This window comes from Centroberyx gerrardi, chromosome 11 (genome assembly GCF_048128805.1).
Source record: "Centroberyx gerrardi isolate f3 chromosome 11, fCenGer3.hap1.cur.20231027, whole genome shotgun sequence".
NCBI lineage: Eukaryota > Metazoa > Chordata > Actinopteri > Beryciformes > Berycidae > Centroberyx > Centroberyx gerrardi.
Window position 1 is genome coordinate 9847480 of NC_136007.1, and position 23313 is coordinate 9870792.

At 42.1% G+C, this 23313-nt stretch overlaps 1 protein-coding gene across 2 annotated transcripts in view; it reads left to right on the top strand.

The window, feature by feature from the left end:
* Nucleotides 1-23313, top strand: part of LOC139917384 (rho GTPase-activating protein 26-like) — a 112166-nt gene that overhangs the window by 72730 nt on the left and 16123 nt on the right. For both annotated transcript variants that reach the window (XM_078286590.1, XM_078286591.1), the window contains 7 exons: nucleotides 519-593; nucleotides 1013-1097; nucleotides 2388-2446; nucleotides 10207-10312; nucleotides 13305-13464; nucleotides 15641-15782; nucleotides 17074-17251. In XM_078286590.1, coding sequence (XP_078142716.1) covers nucleotides 519-593; nucleotides 1013-1097; nucleotides 2388-2446; nucleotides 10207-10312; nucleotides 13305-13464; nucleotides 15641-15782; nucleotides 17074-17251 — 805 coding nt within the window. The remainder of the gene's footprint in view (nucleotides 1-518; nucleotides 594-1012; nucleotides 1098-2387; nucleotides 2447-10206; nucleotides 10313-13304; nucleotides 13465-15640; nucleotides 15783-17073; nucleotides 17252-23313) is intronic.

Below are 23313 nucleotides of genomic sequence, written 5' to 3' on the forward strand. Positions count from 1 at the left end.
GGAAATTCCCCAGCCAATTTAAATTACCTTGATCTTTGGTAATTCAAACTGTAGGCAAGTGCACGATACTCAAATGAGGAATTGCAGGGACAAAAATTCAATTGAAAAAGATTCAAAATCTATTTAGAGAGAGTACAGAAGGATGCCTAAAGGTTGCCTAAACACAGCCAATATTTCACACAGGCTTCCTCAGGGTTTGCTGGTTTTATCCTCTATTGCTTCCTATGGAGAATGCAACACCACCTGATAAATATTCATCATTTTTCTTGTTGACTGTAAGGACTTGTACTGCAATTTAAAATGTAAAAATGCCTCTTCCTGTTCTTGCTAGTCAGTTTAGGAGGCTCCTCAGATCGGGTCAGGCTGAATTTCTCACTCAGCTGCTTGGTTTCAGAACTATGGTTGAAAAGTAACAGGTCTCCTCCTCTCCTCTCCTCTCCTCTCCTCTCCTCTCCTCTCCTCTCCTCTCCTCTCCTCTCCTCTCCTCTCCTCTCCTCCTCCTCCTCCTCCTCCTTCAGGTATTGATGAACAGGGCTTGTACAGAATTGTCGGCGTCAACTCCAGAGTACAAAAACTACTGAGCCTCGCTATGGGTAAACACACAAACAAAACACACGCACACATGCATTGTGCACGCATACACACACAGACACACACACATACACACACACACACACACAACTGGTGAAAAGTGAAAACATATGTGTCTATTTGAGTAGATCTCTTTGGTATTTTCATGGCGGAGCTTCAGTTTGAGGGAAATAAAGAAATATAAAATGGAGAGAGACCCGAGGGAAAGAAACAGGAAAGAGTGGGGTGGAAAAAGTAGATAAGAGAGAATTCAAGACAAGATAAAAAGACAGAGCAGCATGATAAGATGAAAGAGTATCTAACTATCTGTGTATCTCCATGTCTGTTTTTCTCCATCCTTGTGTCTGTCTCTGTCAAATCTAATCTTCCTTTTTTTATTTATTTATTTTTTTTTTCTGTCTTCATATTTTTTTTCCACCAGATCCGAAGACGTGTGCTGACGTGGAGCTGGACAGCCCAGAGTGGGAGATTAAGACTATCACTAGTGCTATCAAGCACTACCTCAGGTCTGTGTGGGAACGAGTGCACACACATGTAAAAAGTAGAAGAACAAATCCTTAAGTAAAAGTCAAAATCTGTGCTGGAAGAAGTACTGAGCCTTAAGTCAAAGTAGAAATACCCTGATAGAGCAGTACGGAGAGTAAAAGTTTCCCATTCATTCAAGTTAAATAACACATTCTTTATGAAATTGTTGTATTTCAGTGCTTGGGAGCATCCGGTCTTAACCGGTTTTAACCTTTAAGACTTGTGTTAAATGGGTTGATTGATCCTTTTGTGGCTCTGAATCCCTCCTCGCATAGTTTGCTGGCTTGAAACTGTTAAAATCGCAGCACTTTGCAGCACTTTCACTCGCAGCGCTTGAATAAAATCACGCAGTTGCTTTCAGCCTCAGGTAGAAAACAGATCAGTAGCCTGTTGATCCAACCTAATGAATCGTTCATTTTCTCGTTTCACTCGTATTTGCTGGTGAAGCTTGTGGTCATTTGGACTTTGACCGTCTGAAGATGAGAGTTTCTGCTTGCTGGGTAGACGGATGGATGGATGGATGGATGAAATGATGTATGGATGGAGATAGAGGATGGAGGGAGGCCAGGGATTAGAGGTTAAGTGGAGAGAGAGAGAGAGAGATGCATGGAGGAGAGGAAAGGAGGAGCGGTGGTCTAACTGTGCTCAATCTACCTGAATAAACCTACATTGTGCACAACTTGGAAGCATTCAGCAGGACTCACGCACATACACACACACACACACACACACACACACACACACACACACACACACACACACACCACACCACTACAATACGTACACATAGGCACATTCACGCACACACATTCGCAAATACTCAATTGTCTGTTTAGGCACATAAGCACAAAGACACACAAATATACAAATAGGAACACACACACACACACACACACACACACACACACACACACACACACACACACACACACACACAGCCTCAGGACCTGAGGTCAGGCCTCATTGAGAGCCAGTGGGAGCCATTAGCCGTCTCAAGGTGCTGTGATAAACTGATCTCCAGCTGTGTGCTCACATGGAGGAGAGAGAAGACGAGATGAGAACAAAGAGGAGGAGGCGAGGGGAGAGGAAGAGAGAGAGAGAGGAAGGGAGCAAGGACGCTTCTTTTTAAAAAAAATGTTCCTGGATTCTCGTTGCATGCATGGTCATCCAAACTATTTAGATTTATAGATTTTTTGAAAGCAGCCAGCCCCTAACTCTTGTCTTCCAAGCTGACATTCTCCAGCTGACATCTCTGTCTCCTCTGTTTCCAGAATGCTGCCTGCTCCTCTCATGACTTACCAGTATCAGAGGAGCTTCATCAAGGCTGCCAGTGAGTATTTATTTATTTTTTTTTCTTTTATGGCTCATATTTCCCTTTCAAATGCGGTCCTGTGTAGTTTAGTCGGCAGAGCATTAGACCAGCTCTCCCGGGGTTTGATTCCCACCGAGGCCACCCGAATAAAAATTACAGGCACAGTTCATCTAAGGCTTCTTTGGATAAAAACATATTCCAAACACCAGATGGTTTACAGTGAGTCCACAAAATATTGAGACCAACTGCTAACCAGGGGAATCTAAAAAATATATATATATACTGTATATATATATATATTTATATATATAGTGTATATAATCCCTTATAGGACTGCAACTAACAATTATTTTCATATATATCGATTTTTCTGTTGATTATTTTTTCAATTAATCCATTAATCATTTAGTCTATAAAATGTCAAAAATAATAACAAATGCCCGTCACAAGTTACCAGAGCTCAAAGTGATTCTTAAAATTTCTTACTTATTCTGACCAGCAGCCAAAAAAACCCCCAAAGTATTCATCTTATAATGATGTGAAAAGCATTTGTGAAGCTGTAACCAGCAAATGTTTGGTATTTTTACTTGATAAAAATGGCTAAAACTATTATCAAATGATATCAAAATTATAATTGATTACTTTTCTGTCTAATCGATTAATCAACTAATCGTTTCAACACTAATCCCTTAATGATTTAAGCTATTAAATCCACTTCACTCGTGGAAATGAACAGTTCATGTATGGGAGGAGATGGGTTAAAGATAGATTTGTAATCCTTGTTCAGAAGAACGTGCAACTCAATTATAGTAAAGTGTCCTTGGTATTTTGAATATTCTTTGCAGGTTACTCCTCTTCTTTCTATTCCCACTTGAGTATGGCCTCTATATCTGTTTCAAGATATAAAGGATAATACAAGATCCGATTAAGAGATTCATTTAAAGCATTTCTCCTTTATTGGATAGTTTACGGTGGAGAATGAGAATGGCGTGTGACTAAGGACATGATTCAGTATCAAACCAGTGAAGTTGCAAATACACGGGCCACCCGCTGAGATACCAGGTGGCCCGCTGTGCCACCGGGACGCCGCTGTCTGTCCATTTGCTCTGGCAGTCCGGCCCTCCTGCTGTGCCGCTTCGTGTTACGTGTCACACACAGTATGTTGCTGACCTGGTCTGTCCAGGGCAACCAGAATATTTATACAATATTTATATGATTTTTAAAACTCCTCACAGAGATGAAAAGCCTGGTGACTCGCTCTGAGAGTGAGCACCTAATAAAAGGTTTGCATGTTGAGGTTTGCTTGAACCGTGACTCGGGTCAAATAGTTGCAAATAATTGTTAGCATTTGTTTTACCAGTACCAGATGGGTGGAGTGTATTGAATTAGGACGATTGATTTAATTTACAAAAAAGTGTACTCAGTTGAGTTTAAAGATACATTCTTGTGTTTGCCTGAAGTCACCAAACACTCACTGCATTGCTGTGTGTTTCAAATCCCACACTGGCACCTAAATAGGTAAAAACTAGGGCTGGGCGATATTGACAAAATCAAATATCACAATATTTTAGACCGAATACCTCAATATTGATAATGTGCTGATTTTTCATATCAAGCACCCCTAATTTAGTCCACCTTAGGGCCACAGACCCCCATTTGATGAGATTTTACTATCTGTATTGTAAGTAGATAACAGTGAAGCTATGATCAAAACAGTCATTCTTCTACATTCTGTAATTCTGTTAAGTTTAACAATTCATCAATTTGCTGGGGACCCCCTGGAACCCCCTCAAGGACCCCTGGTGGTCCCCAGACGCCACGTTGAGAAACGCTGGTCTATATTTGGTCTGGTCTGGCCTGGTCCAGTTTAGTCTGGTCTTATCTCGTCTGGTCTGGCTTTGTCTGGCCTAGTTTGATCTGGCCTTGTATTGTCTCGTCCAGTCTATTCTTTTCTTACCTGAACAGCCCTGTTTCCTCTCGTTACACTCTTTATGTTCAGATTTTATTGCAGCTATATTTCTGTTGTCGTCTAGTCTGATCGAGTTTAGTCTAGTCTAGTCTAGTCTGGTCCAGTCTGGCCTGGTGTCTCACAGTTTGTGTCAGTGACCTGCTTTCTGTCTATCGGTAGCTAAGCCTCCTGAAAGCTGAGCTGACAGGGGAAGGAACTCCAGGAAATGACCGTGTGTCTCTGGCAACCCCACCAGGAAATGGCTCTATAGTGAGGCCAACTGGAGAGAAAATGGGATGAAGTGTGTGTGTGTGTGTGTGTGTGTGTGTGTGTGTGTGTGTGTGTGTATGTGTGTGTGTGTGTGTGTGTGTGTATTGGGAGAGTGGAAAAGAGCGTGGCACTAACAATGCCAGGGTTACTGGTTTGATCCCCACATGGACCACCCATGCTAAAAATGCAGGTATTCAAGGCGACAGCCAATAATAAAATATAAAAGCAACCGCTAAATAGCATTTATATAAATTTGCAGATTTATATCTCTGTTCTCTCTAGTTCTTTCCTTCTTCTGCTAAACTCCTTCCATTCTCTCTCTCTTTCCGCTGCCATTCATCTCAGGTTCTCATTAGATTTGTGCGGGTGTCTGTACATCCTTGTGTCAGTGTGAGTGTGTGTCCATACATGCATGGATGTGTGTGTGTGTGTGTGTGTGTGTGTGTGTGTGTGTGTGTGTGTGTGTGTGTGTGTGTGTGTGTGTGAGTGTAGTTCTGTATTTTATCCAAAGCAGGCATTAGCAGCAGCAGTGGGGTGTTATGAGGACAGCGTCCTCAGCTGAACTCTCCTTTCACCAGCTCCTCCCTTTCTCCTCCTCTCCTCCTTCTCCTTCATGTCTCCCCTCCGACTCCTCCCACCACCCTGCCCATGATCCTCCTCTTCCTCCTCCTCCTTCTGTCGCTTCTTCTCAGCTTACTCTTCCCATCCCATGCGGCTCCTATCTGGTTTTGGCAGAAAGCGATGGGAGAGGGGAGGGGAGTAGAGAGAAGGAGGAAATGGAGGGAAAGAAAGGGAGAGAGAGGAGGAGGAGGAGAAGGAGGAGGAGGAGGAGGAGGAGGAGGGAGGGTGGAGTGCCACCTGGATTTTGGATACAGCTTGAGGCATGCACCAGCAGGAAAAAACACACACTCTCACCCTGGTTACCATCGTTTTCTTGCCCGCAATCTCTCAGTCTCTCGGTGTCATCACTCTATCCTTTTTTACCTTCGTCTCCCTAATTTTCTTCCCTCACTCCGTCTCCCCTCTTACCTTTCCCTCGTTCCCTTCATTTTCTCCTGTATGAATTGGCTGCATTCCTTCAACTCTCTTCATCTGGCTTCGTTTTTCAGCTCTGCTATGTGAACCTTTGAAAGTTGCTGAAATGCTAGGCCAAACATTATTGATTTCAGAGGTTACTTTCAAGGCATTTCTGCTTTATTAGCTAGTATATAATAGAGAGAGACGGAAAGATGATGGAAAGACAGAGAGAGAGAGAGCATGACATGTGACAAAGACCATGAGCTGGATTCAAACTGCTGACATTGAGAGTGTAACATGCGTGGCAAATGGTTTTACAGACTCAATAGTGTCTCAGTCACAGATTAAAGGTCTCCCTCGGCGGCCTCATCTCCCAGTTCAACTAACTAAGCTACCAGGGCTTCTTTTTAAAACAGTCTGTCTCAAAACGTGATGTTTGATGATCCCCATCAGTCACAGTCCCAGTCCAGATGAGATGCAGCAAGGAAGTCAGGAGAGGATGAGAGGACATCTGGGCCGGTTTTATCCAGCTTGAATCAGCTGTTACTCCCACTGTATCTTGTTAACTAAGGACAGAGGTGGGAGTCAATTCATGAATAAACTCATCAATTCCAATTCAACTGAGGAATTGGAATTGGAATTTGAAAAAACCCTACAGGAAACAGAATCGGAATTTCAGGTTTCAAGTTTAATTTAATTCAGTGGAATTCTGTGAAACCTGTGATGGGTCAAGACAACCTCATCCTGCTTTTCGTCATTCAGAAATGTTCAAATTGTTGAACTTTGAATGTTTTATATATTTATATAGGCCCAGTAGATTCGGATTCATATGCAATGTATCCTAGACTATTTAGTCTGAGTCTGAGATTATAACACAGTGAAACCTATCTGGCAGCAAGCATCACTGTGTTCTCCTAACCAAGAACCACTGGGAGCTTGAGTGAGTTTGGGAGGGAATAGAAATGCACTTATTATATTACTATTATATTTTTTATAATAATTTCACCTGTCCATTATGTCTACATCTCCACCCCTCTCTCTCCTCCCTGCAGCGCTTCTGTCTTTTCCTTTTCACCTGTCCTGAAGGGTTGAAACAGTTAAAAGTCAGGTAAAGTTGAATATACAACCTGCTGTTAGAAGTGAAGATAGAGGAGGAGGTTCCCTCTTTGAAACTTTTCCTCTTGTCTCCATCTACCTGTCCTCCTTTTTGTCCGATTTACTAAATGACAAGTGACGGTTGATGATCCATCACCGTGGCGTTATCCTGCCCTACCTGCCCTGGCCAACAGGTGGAGCTCTGCTTGTGCTGTAAGGCTTGGTGTGCTCTTGGCGGGAGAGGAGAAGTGAGAGAGTGTTAGACTCTAAATTTACCTTTACCAGCCTCAACGACACTTAACCAAATCTTCACTTCTTCCCGGAGATGTATGTGCATGTGTGTGTGTGTGTGTGTGTGTGTGTGTGTGTGTGCATGTGTGGGTGGGTGGTGGGAACTTGGTTGATGGGTGGGTGAGTGTGTGTTTTCATGTGGATAAAAGGATATATTAATAAAATGGATTCTGAGGAAGAGAGGCTCTTTGAACTACCCAGAAGGATACAGCTTATTTAAGATGTAAGCTGCAAAATATATTGAAAATCAAATTTCTAGGAGCTATCATTCAGTTGCATCATTCAAGAAATAGAAGAAGTCTGACTGGTTATCCCTGTTTCGCACCAAATTTATCAGCAAATTATCAATGGAGAATATTTCAGTGAGATATTAGTGAAAGCAATAATGATATTGGTGCATTATAGTGAGTACCGGTGGTGAAAAAGAGTATAATTTATCAGATTTAGAGCAGATCTGAGTAACAGTTCTCTATTTTGTAATGTTAGTTTACTATTGTCAGCTTTGTCTTACATTTTATCAGAAAGTCGTGTAAAATAATCTGGTGCTGTGTTCAGAATTTGCATGCATCAGCAAAATATGTTTTACTGTATGTGAAACACTTGTAGTAGTTTCCCCCTCTTTAAATGGGCTATCAATGGCTATTTGATTTGTAAAACAAGTTTACTTATGTAATAACTGCATGGTAAACAACTTCTTAATTTGCCATGGTATCCGGGCTGGTATTGGCAACAAAGTCAAAGTGTTGGTATCATTAACAACCGTAGTGTGCTCGCTCTGATGTGTGTGTGTGCATAATACATACTGAATGTGGGTGGATGTGTGGTTTTGCTAACATGACTTTGATTGCAAAAGCATGTACTGCATATAGTGAAGACACGATTAAAAAGAAATGCACGATTAAGAAATGCTGAGATGAATTTTTGATGAAGTGAGAACCCTGACTCTTTACTTTCACGTTGGTCACCGCATTATAAAGTGTTACAGCTAACTCCACAGTTTGTGTGTGTGGGTGTGTGTGTGTGTGTGTGTGTGTGCATGCAAGCAGGCATGCGTGGCAAAGGGTGAAAGGATGTTTATTTGTGCTTGGGTACATGCATGTGTGTGACTTCGTTTTCTCATGTTGAGAAATAGTGGAAAAAACAAGAATGAATAGTGAGAATAAAATTGTTTCTCTGATGAAGTGAGAAATGAAATCCAAGGTGAGAGAGGAAAAGTGACTTTTAAAGGTCGATGTGTTTCCAGTGATGGACGAGGTGGAGACTGTGATGGTAAATGACTTCAGCTTGTTGGAAGCGCTTGCTGTGTCTCGGCACCATAGCTACCGACTGCGGTGTTGCTTTAATGTACGAGCTGTGGTTTGCGTGTGTGTGTGTGTTTGTGTGCGTGTGTGTTTTGACTTAACACACGGGCTGGTGTGTGTGTCAGTGTATCTGCGGGTCCTTAAAGTCTGGAAAAATAAATTAGCTAAATTTGAGGTCATAAAAAGTATTAAAAACAGTTACTTAAATACAGTTATTAGAAGTCTTAATTTTCTCACCATGAAACAACAGGTTTATTTTTTAATTTTCATTTTGATACAAATTAGACAGAGGTTTCGCACAGAACAGGGTTAATGCAGTATGCCAAACTTTAATTTCCTCTTCCTTATACTGCCCATTTACAGTTTCAGGACTTTGATTAGCTATGTTAATTGATACAATTGATCGGAAATTGTCTATTTTGGCTTGATTTTTGTTTCTTTAGTTTGTTAAATTGGTCTTAAAGCATAACTCCATCCATAATTGACCTGGACCCTATTTTCCCATCTTTGTCCACCATATCAATTGATTCTGACCAAAATCACAACAGTTGCTTCACTATAAAACTACTTCTGTCTTGCTTGCCTGGGCATGCGGCTCTCCAATACAGTCTCCAAAACAAATTCACCCCAAAAGCATCCAAAACATGTCTTTTTCAACACATCGATCGCTCCCTGGTATGATGGAAAAAAATGGGAAAATAAGGTCCAGGTCTAAAATGGCCAGCATGCTTTAAATTCAATCCCAGGTAGCATTAAAAGGAAACCTGCAGATACCCTGATGTTTGTGTGTGTATGCATACGTGTGTGTGTGTGTGTGTGTGTGTGTGTGTGCGTATGTGTGTTCTGTCTTAACTTTTGAGTCGAGGTGCAGGTAGAGGAGTGTGTGTGCTTTAGCATAATGTGTGTGATGTGCTGGACACCAGAGAATGCATCAGTGGCAGTGATGAGTGTGATTGTTTTCATGTGCATGCATCTGCGTGGAAGGCTGCATGATCGAGTGTAACGGACGTGAACATGCATGTGGATGTGATGTGTGTGTGTGTGTGTGTGTGTGTGTGTGTGTGTGTGTGGTTGGTTGGTTGTATGTTTCTGTTCTCACAGCGTGCCATGTGTGTATCCACTAAATATGTGCAATGAGCATGTTTGTGATGGTTGTTCTGTGTGTGTGTGTGTGTGTGTGTGTGTGTGTGTGTGCGTTTCGGTGCTTTTTCTTGTGTTCACTCTGTGATTGCTGTGTGTTTTTTGCAAGTTTGTTCATGTGATTGTGTGTTTTGGAAGTAACATTCTGTATTTATGCGTGTTTTGGTGTGTGTGTGTGTGTGTGTATTCATGTATATCCTAGCTTATCAGCCTGATTGTTGATAAGAAAAAATGCATTTTTGTTTTCCTGTGTGTGTGTGTGTGTGTGTGTGTGTGTGTGTGATCTGACAGTGGGAGTGTATTCCCCGGCACTGACAGCCAGGGCCAAAGGGGTTGATCTAGAGTCTGTCTGCTGTCGTCTCTCTATCGACTGGCTCTGTGCCGCTGACTTATAGAGTCATTCATCACCAGCATGTCTCTCTGCCTGACTGACTGCCTGTCTGACTGCCTGTCTGCCTGTCTGTCTGTCTGCCTGTCTGTCTGACTGCCTGTCTGTCTGTCTGTCTGTCTGTCTGCCTGTCTACCTGTTTGTCACCAGAAAATACTGCAGTGCCACTTTGCAGTAGAGTTAAACACCCAAACTGACGAAAACCTGTCTGTCTCCTTCCTTCTCCTCTACTTTTAATTTCCTACTCTGTGTCTGACTCTCTCTCCCTCTCTCTCTCCCTCTCTCTCTCTCTCTCTCTCTCTCTCTCTCTGTCTGTCTCTCTGTCCAGAGCTAGACAACCCGGAGGCCAGGGTGACAGAGATCCATGCTATCGTGCATCGGCTGCCTGAGAAGAACAGACAGATGCTGGAGCTGCTGACCAAACACCTGGCCAAGTAGGTCGAAATATGAGGCTCACACACACACACACACACACACACACATACACGTAGGGTTCGAATCACAGTGGAGCCAGGGGCAGCTGAGCTCCTCTGAAAGCAATTCAAGTTAAAATTTTGGAAAAGGTCAATGTCCTCAGTGAGTAATATTGCAGCAAGTTGAATAAAATCTAACGGCAACAGGAACACGGCAGCCCAGTCTCCTAGCTGGGAAGATTTAATGCAAGAGAATAAAATGAGAGAAAATGCAAAAGAACAAAAACAGTTTCTTAGGAGGAAGGTATCATTGAAAAGGAGGAAATAACATTCTTATCATTCGTATCATATCGTTGGCGTTGAGTTAGAATACCTTACAAACCAATTTCAGTGTTTTTAATTCAGTATTTATAGAGGAATACCACTCAAATGGAGATTTGTCATAGACCAAGGTTAATTTTGGAGGCCAACAACACAATAGTCTCATCCAAATAAATAGCCTTTTATTTTTATTTAGAGGCTCAGGTGGATTGAATTATTGAATTATTGTACTGTGTTATTATGTAGATCCCAGGAAGAATAGCTGTTGCTATCAGCTAATAGCTAATGGGGATCCAAATCACCTTAACTTTAAACAGACAGATCTATAGTCTACAGAATTATACACAGGTATAAATACTTACTAATGCTGTATACTATGTAGCATTCTATAGCTGGTTAAATGGAATATCTGTTCTATTGATTCATCATTCAATACTGTCCACTAATAAACCCGTCCATTCAAATGTTATTGATTTAAATGCATGTAATACACTGGCTGTAATTCTGTATTCTGTGGTATTTCAGTAGTGCAGTGTTGCCCTTTGTTACTTTGCTACAACTCTTCTCTTCTCCCTGATCTATCTCTTCTCCTCCCCTCCTTACTTTTCTGCCTCTCTTCTGTCTTCTCTCCTCTCTTCTCTTTCCCTTTCCTCTCTCCTCCTCTTCTTTCCTCCTCCACTCTCCTTACCTTTCTTCATCCTCTCCTCTCCTCTCTTTCCTTTCCTCTCCTCTCCTTACCGTTCTTCCTCCTCTCTTCTCTCCATTTCCTCTGCTCTCCTCTCCTTATTTTTCTTCCTCTTTTATCCTCTCCTCTCCTTACCTTTCTTCCCCTCCGCTCCTCTCCTCACCTTCCTTCCTTTCCTTTCCTCTCCTCTCCTCTCCTTACCTTCCTCTCCTCTCCTCTCCTCTTCTCTCCTTGCCTTATCGTTCTTCCTCCTCTCTTCTCTCCTCTCCTCTCCTCTCATTTCCTCTGCTCTCCTCTCCTTATTTTTCTTCCTTGTTTATCCCCTCCTCTCCTTACCTTTCTTCCTCTCCTCTCCTCTCCTCTCATCTCCCCTCCTCTCCTTACCTTTCTTCCTCTCCTCTCCTCTCCTCTCCTCTCCTTACCTTTCTTCCTCTCCTCTCCTCTCCTCTCCTCTCCTCTCCTTACCTTTCCTCCTCTCCTCTCCTCTCCTCTCCTCTCCTTACCTTTCTTCCTCTCCTCTCCTCTCCTCTCCTCTCCTCTCCTCTCCTCTCCTCTCCTTACCTTTCTTCCTCTCCTCTCTTCTCCTCTCCTCTCTTCTTCTCTCCTCTGGTATGGAGGGAGGAACAGGTTTTGCTCTCTTTCCCCACCAGAAGGATTACAACCTCATATGTTCTGCAGGGGTTGAGTATTCCACATCTACATTGCTGGAAAACTCTTTAGCCTGATTGCTGTTGTCCTGCATCCCCCGAGGAGGATTAGCGCTCTGTGTGTAATCTCTTGACCACATGCATTAAGGCAGCGTGTAAATAGAAACCCATCCAGCCGCATTCAAGTCAAATCTATTTCCTGACTTGGCCCTTGAAGGGAAAGAGAGGATAATAGTAATAATAAATGTATTACTTTATTGATTTCATCTTGCCCCTATAGAGAGCAGCACCACTGGAGCTGGTAGGGATTCAGTGTTTTTGATGTCATAAGACTCTTTAAAGTGCAACTAATCAGTTGTAATCATTTGCAACGTTTTTTTTCTTTGCCTCGGCGTTGTGGGTGTTTGTGCACATAGACAGCAATGCATAGACAAGGCCATAGCAGGTGGCCTGGCCTGTCTGTTGCTTAGATAACCACAAGCTGCTGCAGCCTATAAGGAAAAAGCAGGGCATGACACTGTTGGCTTTTCTGTAATTATTCTTCTAATGCGGTCGAGTGGCATTGTGTTTCACTCTAAAGCCTCTTCTAAGCCCCCTGGCTTTACCAGGCTTTCTTAGGCAGCGGCGACATGATATAATGTGTGACAAATGGGATAGTAGCCAGGTTCACACTTCCGTTTCAGCCAGTCGCAGCATGTAGTTGAGGGCGTATGCAGGTATACAGAGTGCAACCTCTTTACCTGCATAGATAATACCTATCTGCTATAAAGTCTTCATCACTGGCTTAGGTGGAATGTCTGGATCACAGTCTCTCAATTCAATTCAATTCAATTCAATTCAATTCAATTCAATTCAATTCAATTCTTAACACATTATGACTAATGACAAAAAATAATACTAAGCTACAAAACATGTGACATGAAAAGACAAACAACAACAACAAAAAAAGAGCAACAACAACAAACAAAAACATAGCTAGCTAGGCTATAAGTCCCTTGTTGGAAAAGAAAGAGAGAGAGGAGGGAAAAAAAAAAAGCTAAATAATAAGAATGGATAATAATGAATTGGGAAACAATAATGGAAACAATTCAATTAAATTCAACATGCTTTATTGGCATGAATGTCATAAGAACAATACTGCCAAAGCATAAGAACAATGAAGTAAAAAAGACACAATTCATCGAACAGCAGAGTAAATAGTGAATACATTACTAATAAGACAAAATCAATTCAAGCAAGAGCATTCAGATAATACAATAAACAGATGAATATTACAAATTGGTAATTGTCTCTCATTGTCTCTCTCTCTCTCTCTCTCTCTCTCTCTCTCTCTCTCTCTCTCTCTCTCTCTCTCTCTCAGTGTGGCCAGTCACCACCAGCAGAACCTGATGACCGTGGCCAACCTGGGCGTGGTGTTCGGGCCGACGCTGCTGCGCCCGCAGGAGGAGACGGTGGCGGCCATCATGGACATCAAGTTCCAAAACATCGTGGTGGAGATCCTCATAGAGAACCATGAGAGGGTAAGCGGGGCATGTGTGTGTGTGTATCATCATGCATAAATGAACACATACACGCGCACTCACACACACACACACACAGGAGTGAAGTGGGATGGAAGAGGATTTTTGAGGAAAATATATGAAATGCCTCCCCCGGTTTTGTTTTGCATAATTGTTCATGAAAACAACAATTAACCCACCCACCATTATGAGTGAACCATGACCTGCTGAACACACACACACACACACACACACACATATACAGTATATATACACTTCAAAGCCCTCAGGCCCCTTTCCCCTTTCGATCCAAGAAGCTTATTGGCTGGTCAAGCTGCTTACAGAGGTCACTATGGCAACGGACAAATTAGCCCAACTGTTTGAGACCCCAGCATCACACACACACACACACACACAGTCTGCTTGGCCTGTCCAGGGAGCACACACACACACACACACACAGCAGCTCGCAACACACCAGGTACACACAGTGAATCCTCAGTGATCCTCAGCAGATTCTGCCCAGCAGCCTGGTAGACAGACAGTTACACACACACACACACACACACACACACATAGTAAGCACAGTCGGCTTTCTGCCTCCTCCAGACTTCCTAGAGAACTGCTGGAGTTCTTTTGATTGACGGTGTCTCCGGTGCAGGGGGCAAAACAAAGCAAATGGATTATAAAAATTTTGCTAAAGCGGCTATCTGTTCTTATAGAAAACCCATCACACTCCACATCACACTGTCTCCTGAAGATATAGAACAGTGACAGTCTGCACGTGTAATTGAGAAACACTAATCCTTTACACATCTGCCCTTTTCCTACGTACGAAAAGATGATTAGTGTCCTTTTTCAGACATTTCTTTCATTTCCTATGCTAATTTTGGCACGAAGCCTTCGGAAAGCGTTTTTTTTCCTCTTCCTCTTGAATTTGCTACCACCATTTACTACAACGAAAACATTTTAGTTTGGTGTACACGGTATTGAAGCAAACATTCATAAACACTTTACTGGAGCTTCATGATAGCTGCATGCATTCAGGAGTCTGCGGGTTTCATTTGATCCTGGTTATGACAGGTTAGCGCACTTTTCTGCAGTCGAAAGCCACAAATCCGGTGTGACAGTCGGTAAGGGATTTCCCAGATCTCCAGTTTGCTTCTGTTTCTTCTCTTTTCCTTCCTGGATGGAGCTAAGGGTGTGGAGCTGGCTGAAAAGGAGAAAGAGGCGATGACAGACGAACGGATGAGGAGATGATGACACTTGACTTTTCAGGCTGAAATAACAGGCTAATAAAAACATAAGGTTTTCAGTTGTGGGGGGAAAAAAATCTGTTCGAAAAATGGAGAGAGAATTGGTGAGGGAAAAATTACAAACATGAAACAAAATACAGAGCTGCAGAGCATGTGATTGTCACTCTCTCCTCTTCCCCGAATGCAATTACAGTACTTTAAGTTGGTGTTATGTATTTTGCTGCATCTTGCTTCAAGGAATAGCACAGAAATGAATTTTAGGGTTAGAAATTGTAAATTGTAGACTGTGGGCCGCTGTCTACCCTGCTGTCCATTTTGCTTTTCTGCATCTGTAATTATTTATACTTAAAAAAGCATTAGACGGGGCAGCAGCAAGCAGTTAGGATGCTGACTTCGGCAATAGTGAGTGAATGGTGCAATGCATTGGTGGAATATAGAAAAGAATGAAATTGATGTGTTTTGTTTATCAGCTCACAAAATGGCAAGCATTATTAACTTTGCAAACAGGCATAGAGACTGGTTGGATCACTAGTGAGTTAGCAGAAATGTTTATTTCATCATGTTGCTATTTTAATACTGTGTTTTTGCTTGTTTTTTATACTGAATCATAATGTAGGACATATTAGGACCAGCATGTATGTTTTTACATTCAAACACCACATTGGAAATAAGTCTCTGATTAAATGAGATAAGATAAACTAAACTACCCTGCATGGTAAAAATGTTGTACCTTCATGTGACTGAAAGGAATTTAGAGCATACCGTATACCTGTTAATTGTTTTTGTGAAGAAAACAAAACAAAAAAACAGTGTTTCCGTATGTTTTCTATGTTACTTCCATTTTGTTATCTCCATCTTGTAAATTTGACCTCTCGATGTAGATTGTTTTGCTGGCTGAGCTAAATCCACTCACACCTCATCTGTCTCCCTCATGTGTGCAGATATTCAAGGACATGCCGAGTTCGACCGGTTCGACCAACCTGCAGCTCAACCTGTCCAGGAGGAGGAGCACGGAGAGCAAAGCCCCGTCCTGCAGCGAGAGGCCGCTCACTCTCTTCCCCACTCCCACACATTCCCTGAAAGGTGAGTTGGACACTGGCAGTATAGCGTTTCCCTTACAGGGTTAATATTGTGGCGGCTCGCCCAGGTAAATGAACGCCCTGCCAAGCAGATTTTTTGTTTTGGATTCATTTTGGCGCAATGATGCATGAAGCTGGCAGTTCTCACTGATATAGTTTTCAAACAATCACGATTTAAGTGCCTAAAGAGTGTTAGTGAACTACAATGACCATAATTCCTTGCACCTAGTTTGAAACGTAGCCTCGATAATCAGACGGAAGTGTTGCAATGCCATTAGTTTATACTAGATTGAGAGACTTTAGTGCCTGAATAACAAGTCATCAATAACCCTCCCTAAGTCATCAATAACCCTCCCTAAGTCATCAATAACCCTCCCTAAGTCATCAATAACCCTCCCTAAGTCATCAATAACCCTCCCTAAGTCATCAATAACCCTCCCTCCCTACGCTGCTGTAGTAAACTGACAACCTGAGGAAAACACAAAAACACTCAAATATACAACAAATGCTAACAAACACTCAAAAATATGTAGACAAAGAGACAGGGAAACAACACACACACACACACACAGACGAAAACAGATGCAGATCTGCAAGTAGGCACATTCAACACACTCCACTGCCTCAAACACTCAAACACACAAGTGCACAAACACGTTCACATACACTGACAAGCGCACACAAAACATCCAAGCAATGAGACACAAAACATTCAACATGCACATGTGCGCACACAAACACAAATATACACATGCAGAAACGGACACAGCACGTGCGCAGACACAAACAGGCAGTGTCACAGTGGACAGAGTCAGAAATGAACTTTCTGGCCTCACCTACCAAGAGCTGATATTAGTTAATACATTTTTCATAGAGGTATGCCACCCTGTCTATTTTCAGTGCTATTGTGTGTACAGAATCAGGTAGTGTGTGACTATATTTCGAGTTTTTAGAGTTTCAATTAATTAAAAACTTGCCCACGGACTTACACAATGGATATTTTTTGTCTTCATTATTTTCTTTTTAGAACAACGCCACAATCCTTGACTGTCTCTATTTCTCTGAATTACTACATCAGTACAAACAAGGCTACAGTGGAATGGAAGGAATGTGTTGAGTGTCTTTCTAGACTAGATATCTGATGCAGAAATGGACGATATACCCTGTTACTAGTCCTAATCGAACCGGTCTGTCAAAGTGGCCGCCGAGTTACATCGCTTCCTACCGCAGACAAAGAGACAATTTGCTGGTCGACGACACCAAAGAGTTTCTGAATCCGTCTCGACTCCCTGCAGGTGAGAAGAGGAACAGCGTGGTGAACTCGGCCGCTGAGCTGCAGCAGCCCGTCTCCTCCAGCGCCAACTGTAACAGCAGCAGCAGCAGCAGCAACAGCAGCCAGGGACGAACCCCGAGACACAGCCTGACCAGCAACGACGGGGAGCAGGAGAGCAGGCAGAGCCGGCCCAGCTCGCTGTGAGTAGGACCGAGAACATGATCAGAACATAGAGATCGACTTTTATTCATGTAGCGGCTTTCGTAAGTAGAATGCAGCTGCGCTCGGACAGATATGAAAGTACAGACGAAACGGAGAGAAGCAGCAGGGAAGCAATGCTAAGAGTGATGACTGTCGGGAGAAATAAAAATAAATACGAGCAGCTGCTTTAGAGCGCGCGCGTGTGTGTGTGTGTGTGTGTGCGTGTGAGTGGGTGAAGGGCGAGGAATGTGAGTGGGGAAGCGAACCCCGGTAAGAGTATATACATTCAAAAATATATGTACATGTCTCTTGTATATAGAAAGAGACATGTATGCACACACACACGTACACATGCAAGAATGCACATACGCACACCTGTTCACTAAACACATGCGCATATGCACAGAAATGCACATGCACACACAAAAACACACACACATACAGATGCACACGTCAGACATACCAACAGTAATGCACAAACACATACACACACTTGAGCACACACACACACACACACAGCAACCTAGAGGCACGAGACGCAGGCGTGTGACCAGAAAGTCATCGGTTCGAATCCCCATACCTGGTTACATAAAGTCAAATACATTTTTAATACTATCAAAACCATAAAGACCGCTCCATGTATTTAATCTCGGATTGATTTTAGAGGTTTTATTTTAGGGATTTTGAGGCTTTTTTTCAGTGTCTGTCCAGATAAATCAGTCGCACCTCAAGCAGTTTACATAATTGAAACCGTAAACCATTTACAAAGATATTTTTAGCGGGTCGGAACAAGCCCCTCCCCCTGTGAGAAGTGCTGTAGATCTTAATGTAAACACCGGACACACCCATGCTGTCGACATTGACAGGTGTAAACAAACGCAGACGCTTATGGAATTCACAGAGACATACAGCTGGAACACACACACACACACACACACACACACACACACACACACACACACACACATCCCTCATCTGTCCGTCCATCATCGTGCGGTCGTCTGTTCCGTCTTGTTGTTTCCACACGCTACTTTGGTGTTGACGCACGCCTTGTTAGACTGGGAAGAGATCCAAGCTGGCAGAGCCTCCTCAGGGGAAACTAGCTACCAATCATCTCATTTACTGTCACAGGCGAGACGGGGTTTCAAACACAGCCTGTCACTGAGACGGCTGCACGTCTCCACTTATTACTTTCCTCCCGCTGTCTTCCCATTTGTACCTTCTGCCTTCCCCCTCCTCTGCTTCACTCTCCTCTTCATCTGTATTCTTTTAATCTCTCACTCACACATGGCTCTTATATCTAGCCTTGTTTATTAAGTTGCCTCTCAGTGTGAATTCAGTCTCATCGTTATTTATTACATTTCCTCTGATGCATCTCCTTGTATGTCCGCTAATTCATACATGGGATTCGATATTCTGATTGATGTGATCAATTGAAGCACCGTATTTGAACAGCCGCCATATTTGTGATCCAAATTATATGAAGTGTGAAAGTTACATATTGTGTGAAATGCACATGTACTGTTTACAGTGGGAGCATTTATCCTGCATCTATCCTGCATTAGTGCTACAAACAATTCTCCTTTTAACATTACACAACACAAAAAAATCTAATTGCGATTATTTGACAGAATACTGCAATTGAGATTTACTGCGATACTACTACTACTAATACTGCCATTGCGATTCATATCATATCATATAAGTTTTTCTTGTCATACATATTTTTAGAATTTTAGAATTGTTTAATGAAAAGTGATTTTGTTTAAAAAATATATATATATATATATCTGTCAGTGTGCAGGATTTACTGAGTTGATGAAAGGTTGTGATTCTTGGGTGAAATATTACCTGGAGCTCTAAAACACCTTGTTCAGAAATCCAGTTTGGACGCTCCTCTCTGTCTTAAGCAATTAATTGCAGCTGCGATTTGGAAATTGCAGAAGTTCATATTAGGATTTTGATTTTTTTTTTTTTCGATTAATTGTTCAGCTCTATTATACAGTAGAACCAAATTAGAATATTGCTTAAATAATACTCTCGTCATGACTGATGCATCAGTTGTTTCCTTCATTCCATCAGGTTTCCTAGAAGTAGAAGTAGAGCCTGAAGCATGGTGTTTTGTTATTCCAGTAGAGACAGGCCTATGGCTGTGATGAACAACAAGTTGTGGTAGGGAAGAATCACGGGTGTAGTTGTTTTGGTAAATATTTGATATTGGCAGGCAAGGAAACAAGTTACTTTATAGCAAAAAAACATTAAAAAAAACACCTCACAATTCTTTTTGGATAATCAAAATAAGTACATGTACTGTATGTAATGGGAATATTATGGGGAGTTGTCAGTTTATGCAATCAGAAACAGCTAAATCGGACTTGTGTCTTATTTGCAGTATTGGCAATAGTCGTGTGACAGTGTAAGCATCTCTCTCAGGGAAAGGAAGAGAGAGTAGTAGAAGTGAGACGTGGACTGCCAGCTACAGTCACTGAGGCTAACCAGTAGAGACAGAGCAACAGGGAGAAAGAAAAAGAAGTGGCAGAGAGAGGAGGAGGAAGAGTCAGTAAGGGAAATTGAGGGAGAGATCAATGGACTGAAAGAGTGATTCAGACAGATAGAGGCAGAGCAGTGTTTTCAGACCGTCTTTTCATTATGAGTCATATTAAAGAGGCATTTAATGGCAGAAATGGCCGACCCATGGGTCATAACAGTGGACCTAATGGGACATGAAATGGTATGTTCTCAGATTCTCTTCCAAATGTTCAGCCGCCCCTCCTCCTCCTCTTAGGGAGAAGGAATGTATGGAATAGAGTGCTATCAGGAGTTTTATACAAGTGTGTGTGTGTGTGTGTGTGGGGATCACATGGCGTATGTATGTACGTATACATTTGTGTCATGAAAGTGGAGAGATTCCTCTTCATTGGTTCTGTCACGGCTAATTTAGCCGTTTTCCAGCATCTCCTTGCATCTACTCACTAAACGTTTGAAATCGCTGTGAGATGGAAAGAATTATGCTCTTTGCGCTTCGCTTGCGGCTACATCTTATTTTCATGCGTGAGAAAGCGCTGTGTGGTCAAAAAACCCTACCAGCGCTCCGTGTGTATTTAGCACGCTGACACACAGTGGAGGTTTTTATTTTGGTTGAGCAAACACAGACCTGTTGAGTGATTTTCAGCTATTCAGCAAGCGACCACAAAAAGAAAGCCGGACAGCGGCGGAATGAGAAAGTGTTTATTGTATTTCCAAAGCTGCTCTTTGGCTAGAGTGTCGGTGGACTGCAGTACGGTCGGTCACAGAGGTGCAAATCGCCAGAGAGTTCCCAAGGTAATATTATTACAATACTTGGGCTACAGTGCAATTATACTGAGATTCTTAAGATCAGACCAGGTTGGCCTTGTAAGTAAGAATTTATCCTTGCATATAAAAATTAGCTCTAATGTGACTTGCTGCCTGGTTAATGAAATAATCCGCAACATTTCATACAAATAAATGTCAGTTTTGCAGCTCTGTATCACCGATTGATATAACGCAATATTTATTCAACCTATACCTAGTTTATGAAAGCTTTTACATTTGCTGTTCTAAACACCCGGTGTCAGGTAGGTGCTTCCACAACAGGATGAAAAAAATAAAATAAAATACAACAGGATAGGTGTACAGGAAGTGATGCGCTTTATGTTTCCAGAAGCAGCCACAGCAATTTGTTTGGAATAAATAGAAGAACTTGATAGCAGGAGCAGCGACAAGGAACAGAAACTCAAGCTTCATCAACTTCATCAATGATAAATGACTACATCCCATCCATCAAACCTCCTAGAGTCATAACATTGGTCAAGTGCCACGTTTTGCCTTTCAGAAAATATTTTGATCAAGATCAAAGGTAGTAGGACTTAGCTCCGATGAAACTCAAGAACTGAAATGTAATGAAAGTATAGGACTGAAACCTTATATTAGATTGAGCTGCAACACTTTATTTGGACAGTCCAGTGTTGATACTCAACTATCAGGTGACAAAATGTTGCTGTCCAACAAAATGTCATTTTCCTGTTTGCTGCATCTCTACAGAATATGTAACTCTAACCCTATCGCTGACTCCAACCCTAACATTGTGAACATCACCTGAAACTCAGTAGACTTTCCGTGACACGCTATAATCGCCTGATAGAGTATCAGCACTGGACTATCCAAATAAAGTGTGATGGATTTAAGCCTTAGGAACAAAACATCTGTTCTCTGGAATATGTAGGTAAGGAGTATTGCCTGGAGTTTTTTTCTCTTTTCTACAAATTAGCTTTTCAGATAACAGAAGGAGTGATTGAGCGAGGGGATCCCGGTCAGCAATATTTAAATCATCTAGTCTCCAAGGCTTGGGAGGTCCCAGCTAGCATTTCATATGGCCATGATCTGGTTTAATTAAGCCCATTTACAGTGTAGCAAGTATCAGTTTTGCTGATTAAATCAGTGATCAGAGTCTGTCTGGTTTCTTCGACTCTGGATGTCTGGACAGATCCCAGCCCAGACCATGTTTCTCTCTCTGTGTGTCTCTCTCTCTCTTTCTCTCTCTCTCTCTCTCTCTCTCTCTGGACATCCTGGTGAGTCATTCCATTAGTTTCTAAGAAAAGCCTGGCCTGTGCCCTCATCAGAGAGGAGAGGGGTGCAGAGGTCAGAGGTTAACAACTGAGCCTTCAAAAGTGCAGCGTCCCCCTGCAGGAGGGTTATTTTCGACCTCAACACCTTGATTCCTGCTTGGGTTTTTTTTTTTTTTTTTTTTCGTGGCATCCTGTTTTTGTCGTTCGCTTTCGGGAGGGGAATGCCTTGAGGTCTCTCCACACCTGTATGAAAATGTCTCTTTCTAGGAATGCAATAAAAAAGGCTAATAAAGTTAGTTGAATTGGAATGCGAGGCGAGACTAAAAAAGTGAGTAAAAAGTGAGTAAAAGAAAGGAAAAGGAGAGAGTGAAAGTTCACAGTCTGGTTTCTAGTAAACTTCAGTCTGTGATTGATTCGAATGTCGACCTCGCAGACTTGGCCTCGGACCTGAGGTACGGAGGCGAAAGGTCAAATGTCAAGATGTCTCTTCCTCTCCTCCTTTTGTCCCTCGGGGGAAATCCGTCGAGTCCTCTTTTCTGTTTGACAGCAAGAAGACGAGAGAGAGATAGCGAGACATAGAGAAAGACAGGGAGAGAGAGAGAGAGAGAGAGAGAGAGAGAGAGCTGTAAAACTGAATTACAGCACCAAAAATACACTCCAGGCGAGAAAAAAAAATTTCCCTGGTGACTAAAACATTTTTCTAGGAAATCTGTCATAGAAATATTTCCTCTCTCCCTCCCCCAACAGCATTACACACATGTGTACACACACACACACACACACCCATACATACACACACACACACACACACACACACACACCTCATTGACAGGCCACGTGTGTCTGCTGCTGCTGCTGCAGTTACTGAGGAACTCTAGCTTTCTCTGATATTTTTTTTTTCTCATTCCCTCTTTCATTTCTTTTTGCCTTTAACACACTACAGACATATGATAGTGCGTCTCCACCTCTCTGCCTCTTTAAGTCTCTTCTTATCTATCCACTGTGCACATTCACACTCCTTCACTCTCTCATTCCCTCTAGTTCATCCCAGTCTCCAGATATAGAGTGAGTATTGGCAATCGGTTATCAAATCTTAACAAGTCATTTAGTCTATTATTGATTCCTAAAATTGTAATTTTCTTAAAATAAGTGAAGAAATATGCCAATGGAGTTAGATAATTTCACTTCAAATCAATTTGTTTCAATAATTTTGTTGAAGTGTCATTTTCTGCCTTATTCTGACTTGTCTCAAGATACTGACACTAGACAATTCCTGAAACAAGTGAAGGTTATCTCAACTTTATGTCTATTATTACATTATTAATACAGCCGTTTTAGAGTGTCAGAGAACCGGTGCTTTCCATGCTGTACAGTACATTTCTTGTTGCTTATTTTGGTTATCGCCACAGGCAGTGAGAATAGAGAAAAATACTCAAAATACTTCTTCTCTCTGATATTCCCCCCCTTCTCTCTCC